General features: G+C 44.7%; 1 protein-coding gene across 5 annotated transcripts in view; it reads left to right on the plus strand.

Moving 5' to 3' along the window:
• Ildr1 (immunoglobulin like domain containing receptor 1) overlaps positions 1 to 19,529 on the plus strand; it is a 33,748-nt gene extending 14,219 nt beyond the window's left edge. The window contains exons 2-8 of one of the 5 annotated variants that reach the window (XM_047564398.1): positions 346 to 516; positions 1,793 to 1,942; positions 6,036 to 6,155; positions 6,438 to 6,584; positions 12,896 to 13,027; positions 13,241 to 14,046; positions 18,737 to 19,529. In XM_047564398.1, coding sequence (XP_047420354.1) covers positions 346 to 516; positions 1,793 to 1,942; positions 6,036 to 6,155; positions 6,438 to 6,584; positions 12,896 to 13,027; positions 13,241 to 14,046; positions 18,737 to 18,778 — 1,568 coding nt within the window. In that variant the 3' untranslated portion in view covers positions 18,779 to 19,529. Of the gene's footprint in view, positions 1 to 345; positions 517 to 814; positions 918 to 1,792; positions 1,943 to 6,035; positions 6,156 to 6,437; positions 6,585 to 12,895; positions 13,028 to 13,240; positions 14,047 to 18,736 lie in introns of those variants that run through there. The other 4 variants (XM_047564399.1, XM_047564402.1, XM_047564400.1 and 1 more) reach the window with 4 other exon arrangements.
• The last annotated feature ends 1,236 nt before the right edge of the window (positions 19,530 to 20,765 follow it).

Below are 20,765 nucleotides of genomic sequence, written 5' to 3' on the forward strand. Positions count from 1 at the left end.
TGCCACGTAAGTGACAGGCATGGTATGAAATATTTGTGTTTGAAGAGTGAGTTAGAGACAGACCCTGCTGGTTGTCCCAGAACCTCCAGGGAGCAGACCACCACCAAGAAGTGGGAAAGGTGCTGCCTGATGTGGTTCTTGGGAGTTATATTTCTTTTTTTCCTATCCCTCCCAAGGGTGCTGAGGGCATTCTCTAGCCTATGTTCTGCCCACTAAGAACTTGGGTTCTGCCTGTAAGCTCCCAGGCAGGAGGGCAGGCAGTGAGTTTGTTCATTTGCATTGCTTTTATTATTGCATGAACAGAAGTAGGTCACCATCAGCATTGTCCGCCGCTCTTGCCTTCAGGGTGCCTGTCCTTGCTGGTGACGGTCCAACACACAGAGCGCTATGTCACTCTGTTTGCCTCTGTCGTCCTCAAATGTGACTACACCACCTCTGCCCAGCTCCAGGATGTGGTGGTGACATGGCGCTTCAAGTCCTTCTGCAAGGACCCCATCTTTGACTACTTCTCCGCCTGTGAGTGTCCTCCCCCTTCTTATTCTTTCCAGGACCCCACCATCTCTGTGATGTACTACCATTGGGATCTAGAAATTATTTAGTATCACAAATCCTCATAGTGATAAGAAGCCACAAAGATGCAGTCCCTTTGTTGTATAGATAAATTGTGCCTAGACTGACAAAGTTACTTGTTCTAGGTTGCATGTAAGTTTATTTAAAATTTTTGTTTTTCTTTGTTCTGAAAAGGTTTAAGACAGCTTAGACATTAAGCAAAAGGCAGAGCAAGTCCTGCCTCCTGGTCCACTCTTGGTTCAAGCCAGCCTGCTAAGTGGATGATGCCAACCTGCCTCCCATCACCCCATGGCCTTAGAATGAAGTTGAGAAAATTCCTACACCACTCAGGATGCAAGGTCTTAAAGGTTATTTGTGAAGCCTCCTGCCCACTGCCACTCACCCCTCCTCAGCCAGCCTTCCTGGTGAATGGTCATTCCTCAGCCATCTAAACACTTGCAGTGGTGAAGAGCTCACTTCCCCGGCTGCCCCTTTGCAGTTGCGCATGTCAGTAATGCACAGCTCCTCCTTACGCTCAGTAACAGCTGCCCCACTCATATCAGCTCTGCTGCCTGGAACCAGAGCTCCTTCCTAGTTACTCATTTCTACCCTCTCTCCAGGAACAAAGAAACCTAGAGCCCCACATCATCCTGAGACAATTAATCTTTTGGACATTTTGAGAATAGAAATAGATGCCCTGTTTGGAGGAAGGAAATGAACTTTCTGAGATGAGGCAGAAGGAGCAGGAGGCATCAGCTTTGCCATTTTTAGCTCTGAGGTATTTGAGTAGAACCACAAAATCTGACTGAGCCATTTACCAAGCTCCCCCACCCCCAAAGACCACCCTCTAAATTGAGGCTGTTTCCTGGGGGTTACTCTTTAAATGCCTGGGTTAAGCCGGGAGGAAGGGGACTAGCATAGCAGGCACTGACTACTAGCATACTGAATAACTCTCAAAGCTTCTAATGGAAAGGCAGGTGGATGAACCCCACGGGGAACAGAGATTGGGGAAACTCTGAGACAAGAGAAGTTGGGCTGGGAAAGGAGGGATATAGCCAGGATTTGGAAATGGTGACCTTTAAGGGAGCTGGAGGTGCCTTGCTGAAAGTGGGGTTCCTGCTGTCACCTGTGGTTGATTAACATCATCTGGGAACATACTGGGAATCAGAAGCTCAGATCCCATTCCAGATCTACAGAATCTGCAGGACATTCTGTGTGACTTGATTGTGTCCTTTCTCCTCAGCATACCAAGCAGCTTTGTCCCTGGGCCAGGACCCCTCCAATGACTGCAATGACAACCAGAGGGAAGTTCGAATTGTGGCCCAGCGGCGGGGACAGAATGAGCCAGTGCTGGGGGTGGATTATCGACAGCGCAAGATCACCATCCAGAACCGTGAGTGTGGGGGAGGTGCAAAGAAACTGGGGGTGGAGAGAGGAGCAGACTAAGGCCTGGCAGGCTGAGTCAGTGTGGGATTTCCCAGTGACTTCTGCCACTGATCTATTTGTTCACTATCATTGAGGAAAATGCCAGATTCTTAGAATGTGCTGCATGGACTTGAGTTACTTCCCTGGAACTTAGTCTGTGGACTAGATGTTCCATAACTCTGGCTAAAGGTTTGGATGGAAGGGCGTTTCCTTGCTTTCCTGAGATTCAGGGATAAAGGGTGGATCCAGTTCCTTTGATCCTTCCCACAAATTATTTTCAGGGTCTACACAAACCCCAGGTCCTTGAGTTCCCCTGAGGTCATTCTTGTTGCTCATCCAAAGAAAATGTGAGAAAGTGGCCACTTTAAAACCACTGCCCTCCATTGAGCGAGGAAAGAGCACTGGACTCAGAATACAAAGCCCTGGTGAGAATCTCACTACTTCTGCTTGTTAGTTCAGTGGCCAGCGACTGGTCGGTTATTTTCCCTGACTTTTCCTTCATCTGAGAGATGGGCAAAATGGCATCTGTCTCCCACATGGAAGTGAATATCAAATGCAATGTGTGGGAGCTGGGTCTACAGCAGGTTTATTCTTTGTGCCTGGGGCAGGGAGCGTAGCCAGATGCAGGTGCAGCTACCCATCCTGCACTTGGAGGGCATGTGAACTTGAGCAAGCCCCTTTAAAAGTTTTAGCCTCAATTTCTATAAAATGGGACTTGCTATAGTACCTATCTCAGAGAGTTCTGAGGACTAAGTGAGATTTTGTATAAGAATCACTTAATATACAGTGAGTGTACAGTGAACATCAGTTATCTGTGGGTATGTTTTTGTATAAATGGGCGCGTTAGCTCCTCGTGCTCCTATCCTACAATCCACAATTGCTGCAGTGAGTTCCCAGAATGGTATTCAGAGCCAATTTCAGTAGCATTATGTGCTGTATTAATTTTTTTTTTTGGCTGGTTAAAAAAGAGGGAAAAACACCCTACAGGCCACTCATGGTACCCATGGCTGTTTTGTGAGGAATTAGTGAATATTCTATGACCATTGAAAGGTAGATAGATCATTTGAAGGCCAGTTTAATCATTGCCTCCAACTTTCTCTATAATTCTGAAATCTTACCCTTTTACATTCAACCTCTGATTTGCTCAAACCAGCCCTTCAATTCTTGGCTTAAGGGAACCTCTGTATTTCTTCAGTCTCCAAGTGCATCCTCAGAGATTTAAGGTGACTTTACTTCCTCCAGAGCCAGAAGAATTAGTTCTGATCCAACCCCAAGTTTAAATCCTCTTTAATTAGCAACCCCCTTTATAGTTTCCAAAGGACATAGGTCCCTGTGGATGATCAGATCATCCTTACCCTTTTGTTTTTCTCTAGGTCAGAGCAGTACCTTCTGCTGCCTCCACTTCCTCATGCTGCCTCTTTCTCACTCCTATAGGAAAGCAATATTTCCCCTGGGTTTTATTTCTGCCTCTAGGCACATTGAGACTTCCTGGAGCATTTGCTTACTGATGCTTTCATAGCTGTGTTTATATCATTTGAGATGTCCTTGTCAAATCAGTTCTTGGATCATCTAAAATATTAATCTATCTGAATGCCCTTATGCTGATATCCCTTAAACAATCTCTTTATGACTCCAGTAAAAAGTGGAACAGATTTACAAAACTTATCAAGCTTGAGGGGGACTTTCTCTTAAAGCACTTTCACTGTTTTTCCAAGTCTAGGGTGAGCTTGTTTATGGGAAAGGCAGTGGGTTTGGAAAATTGTGGGTAGGAAAAAAATCACAGGGACTGACGTAAAAGAGAAGGAAACAGAAGTCAAAATTTGCTCCAATGTTGCATGACCTCGTGTTTTCGTTTCATTTCCTCAATAAATATTTCTTGACAAACAGATAATAAAGAATTGCAGATAAGACCACCAACTAGGCAAAAGCAAATCTATAATACTAAGTTCTTGAAGAATTGGCAGGTGTCCTTTGGCAGTTACGGAGGGTAACAGCAGGTACTGCCATCACTCAGGGATGTGGGGGCTGCCCTGCTACATCTGCACTGGCGTTTAACCCCTTCCAGGACAGAGAAGTCCTTGTTCCTTTTCAGATCGCCCACAGTGCTTGACATGGTGCTGGGCCCATGAAAGGTCTTTAGTGAATATTTGTCAAATTTGCTAAACTTCAACAAGTATGTTAATTTTTATTGTTAATATTTATTGGGGAGGCAGAGTATTCAGTGCTCATGAGAACTTAAATTCTTTTCTTGGGTAACATACTCTTAAAATGTTGGCATGTCATTCATACTGCTTCAGGTTCCTCTCATAACCAGTCCCTTCAAGATCCAGAGGTCATCTCTAGGATCATCTTCAAGATCCTTGCTCATCCCTAATGAGGGCTCCAGGTGGTGGATGGAGTGTTCTGCCTGGCCTGGGGAGGATCGCAGAGCTGTGTTTAGGAGCACCAGCTTCGAGGCAGAGAGATATGGGTTTGAACCCACCTCTGCTAAGCACCTTCTGCACATTATTTGGCCAGTTCCTTGACCTCATCATGTCTCATTTTCTCATCTAAAATGCAACTAAATACCTACACATCAGATAGGATTAGATTGAAAATCAGCAAAAGCCCAAAATATTAGTCACTTTAGAAATAAAGAAGTTTGTTTCTCTCTGATGTGTAAAATCAGAAGTATTCAGCCCAGGCCTAATGTGGCCCTGTTCCATTAGGCCCTCAGGGACACAGGTTCCTTCCAGCTCACCAAGAAGGTCATTTTCTTTCTCCAAGCCCAAGATGGAGCTATAACATTTGCTCTTCAGATATATTAGTCCATTTATCTATTGCTATAACAAAATACTAAAACTGGGTAATTTGTAAAGGAAATAGTTTAACTCCTCATTTTGGAGGCTGAAAGTCCAGGATCAGATGGTTCTATCAGTTTGGCTATTGATGAGGGCCCATTTGGCTGGGTCACTGTATGGAGGAGGACCTCATGGTAGGAGTGTGTGTTAGAGGCAGAGATCATATGGCGAGACAGGAAATCAGAAAGCAGAGGGAGCCAGACTTGCCTTTTTATGACAGGTCACTCTCTTGTGAAGTAACTGGCGTCCTACAAGAACTACGTTAATCTCTTCCCAGGGCAGCACCCCCAATGGCCTGATTACCTTGCACTAAGCCCACCTCTTGTAGGTTCCACTGCCTCTTAGCTTCACTGCACAGAGGACCAACCATCCCACACATGAAACTTGGGGGACACCCTCCAAACCATAGCACCAGGTAACAGAGTAGAGGAAAATGTAAACAGGAAAAGGGGGGAAGTGTCTTCAAGCTGTTTTTAAGAAAATTCCTGGGAGCCATTATGTGACTCTTCTGATTGCATTTTATTGGTCAGAACTGAATCACTTGTCCATGTTCATCTGTAAGAAAAAATGGAAAACACTGACCTCATTTTTTAATAGACCTGGTCTTAGCCTGTTTTATACTGCAGTATCCAAATACCTGAGACTGAGTAATCTATAACAAGTCGAAATGTATTGGCTTATAGCTCTGAAGGCTGAGAATTCTGGTGATGCTCTTATTGCTGTATCATCACACAGCAGAAAGTGAGAGCATGAGAGGGTCCCAGACTCGCCCTTTTGCAACGATACAATCCCACCCATGAGGGTAGAGCCCTCGTGGTTCAGTCACTTTTTAAAGGCCTCACCTCTTAATACTGTTTTACAAGGCAATTGAGTTGCAGCATGAGTTCTGAAGGGCCAGATATTCAAACCATAGCAAAAATGGCCACATTTTTACATGGCCAAAAATTCATTTCTATGAAGGAGAGCATATATGCTGGGAGTCCATGGGGAATTTCTACCTAACCTACTTCCAGGGTCTCAGTGAGAATTAAGTGAGGCCATGTATGCAGAATCCTTGTGAAATGCCTCATAGGCTCGGTGGGTAGGAGGAAGGAACTGATATCCATCTACCAGGGCTCCTGAGGATGTGGAAGCATAATACTGGGGTCTTGAAGCTACTGTGGGTCAGAAATCAGTGCCTATTCTTTGACCACTGGCACTTTCTCCTTCTTTCCCACGTAGGAGCTGATCTCGTGATTAATGAAGTGATGTGGTGGGACCATGGAGTTTATTATTGCACCATTGAGGCCCCAGGGGACACATCAGGAGACCCCGATAAGGAGGTGAAGCTTATCGTCCTGCGTAAGTGCTGGGGAGCTTTCTGCTTGACCAACCCACCACCGTGACAGTTTTACCTAGGGAAAAACAAAGAACAAAAACCAGAAACAAATAAACCTGTTATTGTTGTTGGATCGTGAACCTCTGAAAGTTTCCTTATCAAAGCTAAACTTATTTTGCCAATATATTGGTTAAACTTCCTGTGTAGGTCAAGAGCTGTGTTCGCTCAGATCCCTAAAACGTTAGAGCCGGAGGGAGGCATTCTCCTGAACGCCCATTACCCTGCTGCTCATCTTCTCCCTGCAGACTGGCTGACGGTGATCTTCATCCTTCTGGGAGCGCTGGTCCTCTTGCTGCTGATTGGAGTGTGCTGGTGCCAGTGCTGTCCTCAGTATTGCTGCTGCTACATCCGTTGCCCCTGCTGTCCTACCCGCTGCTGCTGCCCTGAGGAAGGTGAGAGGGGACAGACCAGCCGTAGGGTGGGGTGCACTAGAACTCAGCGCCTCAGGCAGATGGGCTTCCCATGCCCAGGTCAGAGTCCTAGGATCTTCCATGTTCTCCTCTATGCATTCTCCCATCACAGGCTCAGAGGAGATTAGCCTCAGCCTTGCAGATGATGCCTGGGGAAGCTGTAGAGCCTCATGGAAGGTGGCTGATAAGAGAATATCTGCCTGTCCACCTCTTGGTTTTCCTAAAGCCCCTTTCACATATCTCTGCCTACTGGTGGCATTTCTTCAGTGTTCCTGATTCACCTGCACTATAGGCTTTGCTTCCAGCACTGACCTTGCTTGGGCATGAGGTATCTAGAACCAGTGGTGTGAGAGAAGGCTACCTAGAAAGGAAAAAACAAAAACACCACTCAGCACAATGCTTCTGATACCAGATGTGGAGGGTGGTTCCCTCTCCCCATACCATGTGGTTTTCCAGCAGACACCAACTGTGTGTCCCATAATTTAACTCACTTCTGACAGTTGTCTACCTGGAGATAGAAAAGATCCCACAGGTTAAGAGCTCACTCTTACAATTCCTCCCCATGTCTGATGGCAATTGTAAGTAGTAGGCTAGGCTGTCATCTATTTTTCTGACCAGCCGACTATAAATGGGGAGTTCCCCCACCCACCCTCCTCCTCAGGTTCTATTAATTTGCTAGAATGGCTTACAGAACTCAGGGAGACACTTCATTTACATTCACCCATTTATTACAAAACATATTTAAAAGATTCAAATGAACAGCAAAGAAAGAGACACATAAGGCAAGGTTTATGGAAGGGGAGACGGAGCTTCCAAGCTGTTTCAGTTGCACCAAGCATGTTTTAAACATATTCAGTTTACCCAGAAGCTCCCTGCACCCAGTCCTTTGGGGTTTTATGGAGTCTTCATTACATAGACTTGATTGGTTATATCACTGGCCATTGGTGGTCAACTCAACCTTCAGCTCTTCTCCTCTCCCAGGAGGTTGGGAGTCGGGTGGAGCGAAAGTCCAACCCTCTAATCATGCGTTTGCCTGAAGCTATCCGCCACCGGTCATCTCATTGGCATACAGAAGACACTCATTACTCTGGAGGCTCCAAGGATTTTAGTGCTGTACCAGAAACCAGAGGCAGAGTTCAAATATATATATTTCTCATTCTATTACAGTTTCATGCTACTCCTTCAAGATGATTGAAAAAAGAGGAGAAAGGTTTTAAGATCAGTGGTTCTCAAACAAGCTCACATTAGAATCAAGTGGAGGTTCCTTCAGAGTGAATTGCTGGCCCCACCTCCAGAGTTTCTGACCCAGTGGATCTGGAGTAGGGCTCAAGAATTTGTATTTCTCAAAAGTTCCCAGGTGATACAAAGCTGCTAGTCTGGGAACCACATTTTCCCCTCCATGTGTTAGGGGCAGGGAAGAGGGAGCAGAAGATCTTGCTCTTACCTTGTTCTTTCTTAGATCTAAAATTTGATCCTTTAAAACAGGACTATAACATGCCTTCAAAAATTTGGCTGCAGAATACATGGTAAAGGTGAAAGAATAAAAAGTTATTCTATGATGATTTTTTTTCTTCTTGAATGAATGGAGTAGAATCAACTGCTTTAAATGAAAAGAATCATTTTAAAATAATATTTCCTTTTCCTGATCATGTAAATAAAGTACCACATTGTGGAATATTTGAGAAATTCAAGAAAATGTAGACTAATCTGAGTACTCAGAGACAATCATTCTTATCATTTTGGTTCATTTGAAAGTAAAGGTTTTAAAGGCAAATAAGGAATCGCCCATTAAGATAGAAACAAAACCTAACGTCAAGGTCAAGAAGGTCATTGGTCTGAGTCTCATTTCAGGCCTGTGCTCCAAGGTTGCTGTCTTATAGGAAAAGAGAACTAACTTTTACTGGGAGTCTACAAAGCATATGTTCTTTGTATATATTTCCTCACAACAACCCTAGAAGTCAGATGTCATCGCTGTTTAAGGGACTGAAAGTCAGAAAATTATCACAGCTAGCATGTAGCAGAAGCAGTAGAGTGCTCAATGCATCTGCGTCTAACTGTGAGCATCTGTGTGTCCCACAACAGGGGCTGCCCGGGCCTCTGTGGGTAGATCACCTTGGGATGGGCTGAGACAACATGAACTCCTTAAAGAGGAGCTGTCAGGGGCCTCAGGGAAAGAACCCATGGAGAAGTCACAGTTGCTGGATAGTAATATGTGAGATGGGAGGAGAAAAGTTCATGCAGGATGCTTTCCTAGTATCCCTAGGCCTGTGGGGCATTAAAAACAGGCAGAACTGGGGACAAAGCTAGCATAGATGATAAATGCATCCAACCAGTGAACTGAAAGAGGTTCAGGAGGAGAATTGTTTTTCCTGAGTGACTGGAGTTCATTGAAAAGGACTGGTAAAAGGAAGAATGCAGGCCACAAATAAAGATCCTGGGCTTGAGCAGATGAGGTCACTTTCAAAGTGCGTCACTAGGGCACACTGTCCGAGAAGTTTGATGACAAGAGGAATTGTGTGGAGGGGAAGGAATTGTTCATGAAGGCTCTCTGCTTAGGGGAAGGGGATTTAGACTAAGGTAACTTTAAGTGTGTTTGTAAGTAAAAAACCGAGACAAGGGCAATGGAGGGTAATGGCGCCAGGATAGCAGGGGTGGGGCTGGGGGATGTGGCTACAGCCTACAGGGAAAAATCTCGCCAGGAAAGGGAAGGGAGTGAGGCATCCTGACCTCTGAAAGAGGCAGAGGAAGTCACTTAATGTGGAGGATGATTCATTCAGGTGTAAGGGAGGAAGCTGGTCAAGCTCACGTCAGCCACTCTTGATTTCAGCAAGTTAAAGCACTAGATGCAGAAGGGAACTTCAGGAAGGATGCCCGGGGTTCTGGAACTTCTCTAACCACAGCCCCACTTCCCAACATGCAACCACCTTCCTGGGAGAGATAACAGAGGAGTAGAGAGGAGAACAATGACAGTGACACCAAATTTTAATAACTTATGATTAAACAACCCTCAGTAGGACTCACAGATGAAAGTTCTTGAAATTGAGTCATTTTTTTTCCATGAGAACTGGAGAAACATCTTTTCAGTCCCTAGATTGGTTACTGGCCCCGCTCCTCAGAGAACCTCTAGGCACACCCTAGTGCAGGGCTAGTTCCTTGTCCTCAACAGTGATGATGTCATCAGTTGAAAGGTCATGGGGAGGGGAAGCCCTGAGAAGTGGGGAATGTTTAAAGTGCTTCTGGAGAGGAGAGAACGCATGTGTGGTCGACAGATCAACCCAGGAAAGCCCAATTGGGAAGAGCGTGATCTGAGGTCAGTGACCTGATTGGGACCAGGAAGCAAGGCTAGTGGTTCCCTAAGGTTAAAATGACAAGAGTTCAAGGGTTCTAGGATTCCAGGGAGCTCTTGAGGATGTCACTGAAACAGCTGGCCAATCAAGTTAGGGAAGACTAGTAGTTTGGAAAAAAAAACAAAAACAAAAAGACCGAGTGACCCTGAGTGAAAGCAGGACAGAGAACAGGTTTTGTAAGAGTGGAAAGGGGATGGTAAGGAATGGTAAGCAGTTTACCAGGTAGATGAAGTTAGGGGCACCAGTTTACATGGTGATGCACAGAGGACACCTGTTTACATGGTGATGCACACAGAGGACACCTGCTGGAGGGGAAGGAAGGTGCTGGTCTCTGTAGGAGGGTGAGGTGTTGAGTGTCACTTTGTCACAAAGGGCATGTCTTAAGGAATGTGACCTGAGCCAGGTGTGGTGGTGCATGCCATAATTCCAGCTACTTGGGAAACTGAGGCAGAAGGATTGCAAGTTCAAGGCCAGCCTGGGCAACTTGGAGATGAGAGCATGTCTCAAAATAAAAAAGGGCTCAGGTTGTAGCTCAATGGTAGAATGTCCTGGGTTTAATCTCCAGTACTGAGAACCAAGATTTTTAAAAAAGAAAGAAAGAAAAAGAGTACAACCTGTCTTTTCCTCAGAAATAAAGATTAATATGCCTTTGGTGTTTTAGTCTCCTGTGAGTTCTATGGCAAAAGAGGCAGTTTATTATAACAATTTATTATAACAATGAGAGCCCTGTCTATTGACTGTCTGTCATCTGTTATGCATTTGATGTGTATTGCCTCATTTAACCTCAACAACCTTGTGAAAAGTTATCACCTCCAGCTCAGATTAAGAGAATGGGCTCAGAGACTGGAAACTCACTCAAAGTCCCACAGTTAATACATGCTGAGATGCAAATTGAAGTCCATGAGACCCTCAAAGCCTATGTGTAAGGAAACCTATCCCTGAAGGTCATGTCTCTCCAAGTGTTGTTGAGGATCCTCTGCAGTCATCTCTAAGTGACTCCCAGCATTAGAATCGAGAGCTTGTTGAGAACACATGCTTTCTTGCCTTCTGTTAGACCAACTGAAGGAAAGTCTCCAGGAGTGGGACCTAAGGAAGTAGCCAAATGGAGGAATAGTACCATCTGAAAGAAGCCAGGATTCAGTTAAAGCAGTGGAGGTAGACAGAGTTGTTCCCAATGGAATCAGATGTTCCCAGGCCTCGGGGGCAGAGACTAGTTGAGCCACATTTTGAAAGTTGTGGAACTGAGTTAGATATAAACTGAGGAGGTTCTCCTGGGGAAGGTTTATTGGCTTCATCACAGAAAATAAAAGAGCCTAGGGATACTATGGTACAGCAATAGGCTTGGGCATTAGAGAGGCACAGGTTCACACCCTGGCTCTGCTGGTCACTGTGGGACCTTGGACTGGGAAGGGCTCCTCTCCAGCCCAACTTCCTCATATGATTCCCACATGAAGAGATTTCTCAGAGGATTAGTTAGTTTATGTAAAATGGCCAGGTGTGTTGAGCAAAGCGTGGTGCCTGTCTATGGTGGCCAGTAGAGGGAGCCAGGGGAGGCACCTGTTAGCAAGAGGCAAAGTGCTGAGCTTGTGAACTTGTCCTCTGCGAGGCTGGAGGGTTGTCAGTTGATAAAAAGCTGGGTGAACTGCTTCAAGTTTGCATTCAGTTTCCTCCAGGCTGGGCCATGACTCACCATCAGGACTGGAGCTGCAGACACTTCTGGGGACTCTATTGCCACTACTTCCTGTTATGTTGAAAGTTCACTTTGCACTGGAGCCTCCAGGTAGCCCTCCAGAGGGCCCCTTTGCCACTGGCCTCAGCAGACCTTCTACCCTGTGTGACTGGTCTAGAGTGCCTGCCTTCTGCTCCCTCCTGCTGTTCTGTGAGGAAGGAAGGCTCAGGCAGAGCCCTGCTGTTTTCAGGGTGTCACAGGGCCTGGTAATGGAGAGGGTGTTGAGAGTACCAGGCTGGGGGTCTGTCATGGCTCATAGCCCAAGTATAACAAGCAAGTTCATGTTCATGCATGAATAGGCAGAGACTTCAGGAGTCATGCAGTGCTCAGCCACATTACCTCAAAATAGAAATTTGTGAACAAAAACAAATATGTACTTTTATTTTTAACTTGTACTCCTTATAGGTTGTGTGCTTCAGACCAGCTGCACTGGGGGGACTGGAATGACTTTTCTATGGACCCCTTGTGCGGCTTTTTTTACACTCTTTTCTTTGCCCTGAAGAGGAGTGGTATTTCCCTTCCCACTTCCTGAGCCCATCCTATCACTTAGAGATTCCCCCTACCTAGGGGAAACCCCAGTAATTAAAAAGTGAGGAGAAGAGTAGAAAGGAACTGCTGGAACCTCCTTCAGTTTTTGCATCTTCGGGCCTTTCTCCCACAGAGCTCTCCCACCCAGGGCTAGTGTTTCAGCTAGAAACACCTTTGGGCATCATGCTCTTCCCTTTGCTTCCACTCAACGGACAGCCCCAAGCTTGTCTAGCTGGCAGACCCAAGGAGTTCCCAACCCCTGACTTACAGCTTTCTCTAAGACCTTTGCATCTGTGTCTTTTATTTCTGGCCTGTGGCTTCTGGTTTTGCTGCCTGTGATCTGCAATTTTGTTGTCTGCTAGTATCTGTGTATCTACCTATGCACTTCAAGTGATCTGGGAGTGGGCAGGATGATGAAGTATTTTTGAGGCTAGGAAGTCGAGTTTTAAGAGTATGTTTTCCTTGAAGAAGTTATAGTCTTGTCTACAGGAAATTTATTCCCAGCTCCTTGCCAGAATCATGGGTGATTCAATATTCCCTTAACTCTTATTCCCATGGAGCATGGGTGAGAATGGACTTGGAGGAGAGAAGCTGGCCTCGTGGCAAGACTATTAGGTGGACAGGAGCGAAGTGGTAGGTGTGGGGGCCTTCCCCGGCTGAGGGTCGCATTTCTCCTTCTTCCCCTGCAGCCCTGGCCCGCCACCGCTACATGAAGCAGGCTCAGGTCCTAGGTCCTCAGATGTTGGAAAAACCCCTGTACTGGGGGGCAGACAGGAGCTCCCAGGTTTCATCTTATGCAATGAACCCGCTGCTGCAGCGAGGTAAACCTTGCCAGAGTCTTGGGAGGGGGAGGGCAGAGGGCATGGGTAGGACATGGGTGCATCTGGGCCTCTGTGACCATCATGGGGGGGTGTGTATGATTGAGGATGGGAAGGAGTGGAATCGAGGTAAACAATGTGACTTTTGATGTCCTGATTTTGAGGTGTTTGTTTTGAGCCAGCAGTTCTGCATGTTCTGTCCTTGTTTCCATTCAGATTTGTCCTTACGGTCCAGCCTCCCACAGATGCCAATGACCCAGACCACCACTCACCCTCCTATCACCAATGGTGTCCTGGAATATTTGGAGAAAGAGCTGCGGAACCTCAACCCAGCCCAGCCTCTGCCCCCTGACCTCAAAGCCAGGTCAGGCCATCCCTGCAGCATGCTGTCCTCCCTGGGCTCCGAGGTTGTGGAACGCAGGATCATCCATCTGCCCCCACTGATCAGAGACCCACCCTCCTTGAGGAGGACCAGCGACTCCTCACACCAGCAGTGGCTCACCCCAATTTCCTCCAGACCCTGGGATCTTAGGGAGGGGAGAAGGCAGCACCACTACCCTGATTTCCACCAGGAGCTCCAGGACTGGGGTCCAAAACCCTGGGCACTGGGGAGAAGACAGCTGGAACACCCAGGGAATGGAAGGCGCCACCATTCCAGGCGGAACGGGTCACCCACGTCCTGGTCAGACAGGGACAGCCTGAGCGATGGCCCCTCGTCCAGTGAGGCACGCTGGCAACCCAGCCACCCGCCTCCCAGGAGCCACCGGGAGAGACGGAGCAGGTCGAGACCCGAGAGTGTCCCTAGGCGCGGGAGGCGCAGGGCCAGCAGTAGCTCCCCGCCACCGCCCTCAGGCCTCAGCTCCTGGAGCTCCGAGGAAGAGAAGGAGAGACCGCCCCGCAACTGGGGGACCCGCCGATCGCACTCCCCGAACTGGCAGGAGGAGAAGCCGCCCAGCTACCGCTCGCTGGATGTCACTCCAGGCAAGAATGGCAGGAAAAAAGGGAGTGTGGAGAGGCGCTCGGTGAGCCTGGGGCATCCTGCTGAGGGTTGGGCGTGGGCAGAGGACCCCTCCAGCCAGGCTTGGCTGCAGCCGGCGCGGTGCCTCCTCCTCTCCTGGTGTGCCCCGAGCTCCCCACGGGCTGGGTGAATGCGGGCTCCAGGGGAGAGGCTCCCAGCTTACAAGGGCTTCTCAGCCCCTCACTCCTGCTCTCACAGTACCTGTGAGGCAGGTACAGTAGGGTCCTCCTGTTTCACAAGTGAGGAAATGAGGCTGAAATGATTTGCAACCTGAGTGGGGGTGCAGGCCTGGGCCTTCACCCTAAAGCTTTACCTTCAATTTCTTTCTTTCTTTCTTTCTTTCTTTCTTTCTTTCTTTCTTTCTTTCTTTTTTTTTTTTTAAGGCTTTGCCTCCTGTCACAGCTGCCTGGCTTTGCTTAGCAATGGTTATTTTCATATCCCAAATTAGAACAGGCAGGGGGCCTGAGGACGTTTGTCAATTCAGCATGCAAAGCTCTGGTATATGTGAGGATGAGGCCTCTCAGACTCCCCGTGAAAGGGGCCTTTAAACTGATAAACAAACCCTGGCATCCGAAAAGTGGGTAAAACTTTAGGATGCTGTGAACAGACAAGGTACCAGACATAGTGATCACCCTACAAAGGGAACACAGGAGGACACAGGCCTTTTGGGTCGCCAGATATAGATCTTTCTTCTTTTTTAAAAGATCATTATATGATTAATACAGCCAATTGACAGACTCCCTTTAATGTTGCTAATTGTTGACATCATTCAAAAAATTAATGAACTTTTCAGAAACAATTTATAGGCTACCACGAAAATCTTTTTTTTTTTTTTTTTTTTTAATTCAACCAAGATCTTTTTCTCTTCTGTTGAGGTAGTCAAAGGAAACTGTACACAGCTCTAAGGGAAGTTCCCAGAGAGTAGAGGGATATTTTAAGAAGAGTGTGGTCTCTCATGGGCTATGAAGGATATGCCTTTCATTTGGAGTATGTGCTCTGCTATGACTTTAAAAATTAAAAAATCCATCATACGTAGTGTATGCAAAGGAGTAGGCCCCATTCTAGAGCAAATCTTGATGAGAGAGCAATTTGTGAGGAAGGAATGAAGACCAGTAGACATTTCTGAAGTAATCAATAGCAATTGTGGCATATTCTCCTCAAGTATCCTATGAGAGACAAAGATTAGCAAGAGTGTAAATAGCTGGGGTGCACAACTGGGGACATCTTATGCAGCAACTCATGAATCTACACAGCAAGCAATCTGAGTCCATGTGAGACTATGATTTTCTGATACTCACCTCTGCTCTGGAACTTTCCCTCATACATTCCCTGACTCGCTCAAGAGAAGCAAAAGAGAGTAGTGCTTGCAGTTATCGCTATTTGTGGATGGCGAAACTGTTCTTCCATGTTAGCATTAAGAAAATTAAATCTTGAAAGAAAGAGCAGATTTAGTCAAATCTGGGATAACTGCAATTACAGTTACTTTCTTCATATAGCAACTAAATATGTCTCTTCATTTTAACAGAAAAAAAAATGTAATTTTTAAAAACTTTGGCCCAAGATCTGAACTCTGTTTTCTTCTAAGTTAAATCTTTCTTTAAGTTAAATTATGTAACTTCTAAGTGGGAGAAGGGTAGGGGGATATTAATTCTGTTCCAAATACTGGGATAAATCCTTTTCAAGTCCTATTTCATTTAATCCTCACAACCATGTGGGCTCAAAGAAGTTGAGTAACATGCCCAAAGCCACAGAACCAATAGATAGTGAAACCCAAATTTAAATATCCCTCTAACTCTCAAGCCTGTGCCTTCTTCAGTAACTCATAGTGCCTCCTTAGAAAAAGGAAACTTTAAAGATCACTTATAACAATATATTATAGGACAGACCCCTCCCCCAAGGGACCTGCTCCTTTGCACACACCGTGTATGATGGATTCTTTTTAACAGTAGAACACACACTTCCAAATGAAACATGTAGCCTTCAAAACCCACAGAAGACTACATTCTTCTTAAAATATCCCTCTATTCTGGAGACTTCCCTAAAAGCCTTCAATAGTTCCCTTTGACTATCTCAACAGAAGTAAATGAGAAGAAGATTTTGGTCAAATAGAAAAAGATTGGGAAAGATGAGGAAGAAAAATATTTTCTAGTGATGTTATTTACTCCTAATTTTATGAAAATATCATAGCTTCTCTATCATCAAGATGTAAACAACAATTCTACCACAAGTGAACCAAATTTTCAATCATAAAGTCATTCCTAAGAGCCAAAGATTTTTTTCAAGGTCATTTTAAAAGTTTGGCGATTTGGGGTCTCTTTGAGTTTTTTTTCCCAAAGAGTTACCACTTGATCACATTCAACCTTCCACTCATAAGCTGACAGTCCCCAAAGACCCAGGGCCAAAGCTGAATTGGCAGATTGGTTATTTTCAAGGGTCCAGTGTTTGTGTTAAATAACACAATAGCTTGAATTTTGAATGTCTTTAGTAGGGCCAAGAATCTTCAGGTCAAAGTCTTTCTCTCTCCTGCTTTCTTTGGTGGGCCTGAGTGCTCTCTACACAGGTTACCATCCTAGCCTTGCCGCTTGCAGCTAAATTCACACATTATAGTGTTGTTAGGCCACTAGATGGTGATCTTTGATCATGTGCCACTTGAAATTTGTTTATTTATAGAATTAATAGCATATATCATTGTTTTCTTAAGTTGAACTTTAGCTGTTGAAGCATTACCATAACGTCAACAAAGCATTTATTAAACATTTTTTAAGTCTTCATAGAAATAGGAATTAAACTAAATATTTTTGGCTTACATGGAACCTTCTCTTGCAAGAGTAATGTTTAACAAACAGAAACAATGGCTACTGGGCTCGCGATCTCATTGGACCTAAAATAGAGAACTATTCTCTGCACAATGCCCAGAAGATGGGTCTCGCACCCCACTCGAGATAAGATGTCACTTCCACCAAAACTACAGTCTCTGAAATATAAAAAACAGAAACTTGGAGCTTTTCACTCTACTGATTACATACTGAATGGTCCCTGTGTTCCTGGTCTCCTTCAAATTGATGATCTTTCTTTTCAATCTTACTCTAATAGAAGGGGTTTCCCAAGGAATTTCTGGGTTGTTCCAAACTTGGCCCACACTTATCTGTTCTAATACCAAGAAAAAACTACTGTGTTTTTTCCTCTGGACTAACCTCAGATTTTCTGTAAACAATCCCAGTTTTTTTCTTTTTGTCTTGACTTTTGATTTAATAAAAAATTACATTAGGATTTTTGTAGTTTAAATCCGCTTTAAATAAAATATCTACTCCCTCAGCCTTCTAGGTCTTCCTTTAGCAAGTCCTGGACAAGTTCCTTTTGATCTATTTCATTCTTTTCCTGTGTCAGAGAATATTCATCTCAGAGTATTTTGATTTAAAATCATGTACCCTAAAACTCACTTTCCTAATAAATTGGAAACAGACTTTTTATAGCAACATGAATGTCATACACAGATGATACCTTTGGAACAGTGTATTAAAGGGCAAATCCCTTATCTTCCTATTTCAAATAAGATGAGGACTTACATGCCTGTGGACTATAACTGTATATGTTCAAAATGAAATGAAATGATCTCTACAATATAGAGAAAGATATTCGAGAAATCCCCTACAATACATTAGAAAAATTTGAGAAACCTAAACCATAGTTTCTCCTCTCATCCAAAAAGTAGAAAAAGCTCAAAGACCAAGTGGAATAACTTTTGAAGAAAAGCCACTGAGTTTGGTGAAGAAGAGGTAGTGATTTTTGAAAAATAACTCCAGAGAAATACTGAGGTATGAAGCTAAACATTTTTTAAAAGGGTGGAAAGGAATGATTCAGGAGATATAAATAGAAAGAGGAGCACTGTTGCTAGAATGAGTGGTAGAGAGATAAAGTGATGAATGGAACAGGGCACCTCTGTTTTTTTTTAAGTCTACAGGAGACTTGAAAATGTTTGAAAAACAGAGCAAGCAAGAAGCAGAGTGAATAAGACTAAGAACTTTTCAGAAATTAAAGTTGTTTGAGGGAGACTGTGGGGATCCCTCTGCCACATCCCACGTGGAGGAGGAAAGGGTTAACTACTGGAGGAGAATGTTGGCAATTTTTCTATCTATTACCCAAAAATCTTCTCTACTCAATAAACACACAAGAGCCAATACTCTTTTTAAATGAGAGGGGGCATGATGGGTCTGGCCATACCAGCTCTGGCCTCTCACAACAACTCACCCAACTCTCCTTTACTTATAACATACAGGTAAAGCAGGCAAGGACCGGGAAGAGCTTCTTCTGTGATGGACAGGATAGAGTGGAGTTAGGGGAGCCATTCTCTTAAGGGGGAAAGTTCCAGAAGGAGACAGGGAACCACTCCCACGCAGCACCACATGCTTCCCTGAAGTTCCTAGAAACCAGACCTCTGTGTCCCATGGCTCAGCCTAGTCTGATTCTGCCAAATAAGGATTGCTTCCCACAGGAGACTGTGAAGGAGGAAAATAGAGGAAGCTAAGCCTGGGGAAAGAGACTGGCTATGAACAGTCAAGAGGATTTTTCAGGTGCAGATCTGTGGTACCAGTAACCGCCACTCACTAGGGTCTGTACCCACACACCTTGTATATTGTATGCACAGACAGCAGATTACAGCTAACTGGATTGTTTTGTGTTCTTCTCTTCCTCAGGAGAAAGACAGCTCCCATAGCGGAAGGAGTGTGATCATTTAGTCCCCAGGCGCAGCACCACTTCTGTGGCTACTTCTTGGTTCCTGTGTGTCATCAGTATCACCAAAGTTCCCAGCTGACTTGGGGCAGTGGGGGACACTGCAAGTTTGCATCCAACAGCTTTGGCTTAGATTCTGAGAATCAAATAGAGGAATTTTTAAAACAAGAGTTTGAGGAATTGATGACTAGTTTTAGCCTTGGTTTATGCTCTCTGTATAATTATACAATCTCTGACATGCAATGGACCCTAATTGGGATGTGAACCCTCAGGAACACAGTAGCCTGAGTCTTCATGAGGTTAAAGTGCTGAGGACTAAGGCTGTTCTCAAACTGAGAACTCAGGAATCTTTAAGTGGAGATGGAAAGTGCTTTAGGAACAGAAAATCAATGGCATATTGGGGGAAAGTTCCCATGGGAACCTCTATTGTCTCTCTGTATTGTATATCTTAGGGAACCTTCTGTTTAGAGTCTGCTGCCCCCATCTCCAGTCCTGAGCACTCCTGAGTTTTTGGTCCAAAATAGTACAGAAATTCTGCAGCTGCGAGCCCTTTCTCAGGCTGTTTATTATGCATTTAGAAAAATCACAGGAAGCAGTTTTGCACAAACCTTATTCCTGTCTTGTTCTTTCCCTCTCTATATCTAATTTATATTTTCTTATATACTATGTATCCATTAAAATCACTTTAAATGTTTCTTGGTAACAACACAGTATAAATAAACAAGCAAAATAAATAAATTTATTGGGCTGAGGTTTCTGCCCATATAAATACTATCCTCTGGTGTCTTCGATCACAGTAGCTCAATCCTTTCCCTCAATCTAATGAAGTCATTGATAACCTCACACAAGGGGACCAGTTGGGAGTTCTGCCAAAAATAAACAACTAGGGGAAGCTCTCTCCTTCCTTCCTGGACCAGAGACTCCTCTTTTGAGGAGAGATTCTAAAGTGAGCCTAAGGAACCAACAAGAGAGACTCAGGTAAAGCTGATGACTCAATGAGGGACATTGCACTGTTTCCTGAGGCCCAAGACTCTCCTCCCCTGCCCCAGAGAGACTAGAGCTGACCGGCAGAGCCAGGAGAAGAAACCTGTCACAGCTAGCAGCCCTGCAGCTAGCAACCTGGTCCTAGAAGCCATTTTGTAGAACCAAGACTCTCCTCCTTGACCCAGAGAAACCCAGGTAGCTGGGGGACCAGCAGGACTCCCCCACATTTCTACCTCATCAACAGATATCTGAGAGACCTGCCAGGGGATATTCCTTCTGCTCCCTCACAGAACACCAACAGACCAGTGGAGCCCATTCTCCACTGAACCAAATGAACCAACCAAACCAAAAAAACATTACAAGGGCTTTGGAAGTTGAACTTTCATTGGACAGTAGGCAAAGACCTGTATGCAAAGAAAAACAGTGACTCCCTGTAAAATGAAATATTTAAATAGGACCCAGAGTCTCCTAACATAACACACAAAATGTTCAGAATATACGTTAAGAACCAAGAAATCAACTTCATTGAAAAATAAATTGATGCTGCCACTCCGCTCAATAAGATGTTGGAATTATCTGATGAGAATTTTAAAAGAAACATAAAATTACTATGAAGATCAACTACAAATATTTTTGAAACAAATGAAAAAAATTTTTAAATCTCAGAAAAAAATTTTAATAACAAATGGAAAGTATAGAACTGAAGAATACAATAACAAATTTAAAACTTGCTAGGTGGGTTCATCACCTAGGATAGAGGATAGAATCCATGAGCTGGAAGGCTGAGCAAGAGAGAAAATAGACTGGAAAAATGAACAGAGCCTCAGAGTTCTGAGGACAATAACAAAATACACAACATTCGTATCACTGGATTCCCAGAAAGTGAAGAGAAAGAGAGTGGGGATGATTGAATATTTGAAGAAATAATAGCTGAAAACTTCCCAAATTTGATGGAAGACTCCAACCTAGGGATCCAAGGAGTCAAGTCAATTCCAAACAGGACAAACC

This window comes from Sciurus carolinensis, chromosome 9, assembly GCF_902686445.1.
Source record: "Sciurus carolinensis chromosome 9, mSciCar1.2, whole genome shotgun sequence".
NCBI lineage: Eukaryota > Metazoa > Chordata > Mammalia > Rodentia > Sciuridae > Sciurus > Sciurus carolinensis.